The 2,500-nt window shown below is 37.0% G+C and overlaps 1 protein-coding gene across 1 annotated transcript in view; it reads left to right on the top strand.

Annotated features, from left to right (window-relative positions):
- Positions 1–593: 593 nt before the first annotated feature.
- LOC138055738 (uncharacterized) overlaps positions 594–2,500 on the top strand; it is a 34,077-nt gene continuing 32,170 nt past the window's right edge. Inside the window, exons 1-3 of the mRNA XM_068901616.1 lie at positions 594–645; positions 890–1,185; positions 1,923–2,037. Coding sequence (XP_068757717.1) covers positions 594–645; positions 890–1,185; positions 1,923–2,037 — 463 coding nt within the window. The remainder of the gene's footprint in view (positions 646–889; positions 1,186–1,922; positions 2,038–2,500) is intronic.

Below are 2,500 nucleotides of genomic sequence, written 5' to 3'. Positions count from 1 at the left end.
AAAAAGACAAAAAGATGATCAGAGTAAAAGAGAAACCGCCATCTTGCACCACTGACCGCTGACCTTTTTTTCTTTTTTTTTGGATATCTTCTGTAATTAATTTTACGGAGAATGTATAAGTAAACTAGAGAAATCATTTTAAGATTATTATTAACTTATTAAAGGATTTTTTGTCTTAGATGCTATCAAAGACAATAATAATTATTTCTTCGTGTGAGCAGTAATTTTAGTGTTAAGGGTTAAATTCTCAGTTTAGTGATTAGGTTTAAGCTCTCAGTTAGGTTTACACACTTATTTGAAACAGTTAGCATTTCAGGAGGTGTATGACAACTGCAGGCTGCCTACAAATTGCGCTGATAAACAGTGTTTAAGTCTATAAAGCACCCATTTCAAATATCGCTGAGAAGCAGTATTTAAGAGAACCATTTTAAAACGGTTAGCTTTTACTGCGACTTACGGTTAGTCTACAGTTTGCAAGTAACTGGAAAGTAACTGCATCACAATTAAACGTAACATTGGTGTTATTTGTACTGTTACAATATTAAATTAATTAACAAGAATTTATCTTGAAAGGAAATTACTCATTTTGAAAAATGACCTGTTTACAAGATGCATATAAAGAAAATGTCTTCGAAATAATCGAAAGTAAGATACTGCACAGGCATTTCCGTATCGATTCAGACTAATGTCATGAGCTAATGCTCATCAAGAAAGCTGTAAAGTGTTTAAAGCCAAGAAAACCGTTTGCCTCGCTCTGGCAATTCTCCTTTCAAAAGCACTTGTTGAGGTGTTATGATTAATTTTCTCCTCTCTTTTTCTAGATCTATCCTATCGTGACCAATTCAGCTATTTTCACTGTCTTTCTCATAGTTTACTCAATGTATTTCAGAGGCTTTGGCGCTCAAGGAAGTCAGTGGTGGAACACGGATTTCAGGTGTCCGTTATGCAAACTTCATTCAAGACAAATTCGCGTACCTAAATATCACCCCTGTTCGTAAAAGGCTCCTTGAACGAAGTATCCAGTGCGCTTTGTCGTGTTTGGATACTCTTCCATGCTTTTCATTTAACCTGGCAGCCCTTCAGGACAACAGCGATAAACTAATGTGTGAACACCTTCCTTCTGACAAGTACAACAACTCAGATCAGTTTGTTGCCAGCAAAGTTTTCCACCACCTCAGCATCTTGGTGAGTTCAGCAAATTTCCGGCAAATACGATACGACAATTTCATATCATTTGAAATGACCAAGTTTTTCAAAAGCACAATTTTATCCCGAAATATAATAGCAGTTTGTTTGAAAGGTTTGTGTCGGTTCGGTTTCAGTGCATGCTCTGTGCAACTTTTTTACGCCGTTTTCTGTACCCCTTTGGTTTGTTGTCTGTTTTTACGACTCAGACAAGTTGCACGAAGAAACTCTAGTTTCCGTACATGCCTTGCGATTATAGTCTAACAGGTAACAATGCCCGAAGGCGTAAAGTATATCTTTTTAACAGGAAAATTAGTGATAGGCAGTTGCAGGGGAGAGTTTCTAAGGAACAAAAAGTAGTTGTAACACCTGATAGACTTTAAGTAGTACAACAAATTGCAAATTTGTTCCTCGGAATGGTTTTTACCACTCCAACATCTAATGAGTTGAGACAGACACTTCTAAATAGATCAAGGTCATGAAATTATTACTTGGAATATGAACCACTTTTCCGAAAATTGTATAACATGAGAAACAACAGAAGTGTTCAGTGGAACAAATTATTGCGACGAGCTGTTGCGAAGGCTTAACAGACTTGATTGGATAGATAAGTCTATGACATGCTGAAAGGTAAAATAAAGAATCTAAACTTACAGGAAGGGGAAGGTTTATATACTTGTGACAGTAAAGTTTACATCGTTAACGTTTGCAACGATTGAAAATATTTTTGTATTTAGTCACCGTGTAGCAGTTGGCCTTGCAATGGCAATGGAAAGTGTGTGGCTCTCTACGCAGAAAACAGTTATCTGTGCATCTCCAAAACTGGATTCATTGGTCAAAACTGCGAAAACTGTAAGAAAACCTCGTGACAAACTAAACTGATTGATAAGTCTTGTATGAGTTGAAGTTTTGAGACCACTGCTTGATAGGATAACTTTACCAACTTAACTATTAAAAACTGTTATTCATTGTTTTTACTGAGCGTTTCCTTACAATGTTTGGGTGCGAAGGGTGCGAATAACGAATAATTGATTTCTCCCAGGGTAGGGATTGGGAGCAGATCCTATATGAAAAGAACGGGGATGCTCGTCGGAAATTTTGAAAAAAAACCCTACGAAGTACCAAGATCCTGTCTTGTGGGCGTGGAATTAAGAGGTACCAAATTATGGGTTTTAAATACACAAAATTAAAAATTAGTCAAATGTCTCCTGTTAAACCTTTTCGGCTCAGTACCCTAAACGGTACCGCTAAAGCTCCCGCTCTGGACCCGTTTTGAGGCTGAACACCCTGGATTTTTTAGGGAGTCTAAAAAACA

This window comes from Montipora capricornis, chromosome 7 (genome assembly GCF_036669925.1).
Source record: "Montipora capricornis isolate CH-2021 chromosome 7, ASM3666992v2, whole genome shotgun sequence".
Classification (NCBI taxonomy): domain Eukaryota; kingdom Metazoa; phylum Cnidaria; class Anthozoa; order Scleractinia; family Acroporidae; genus Montipora; species Montipora capricornis.
This window is presented reverse-complemented; position numbering and strand designations above follow the sequence as displayed.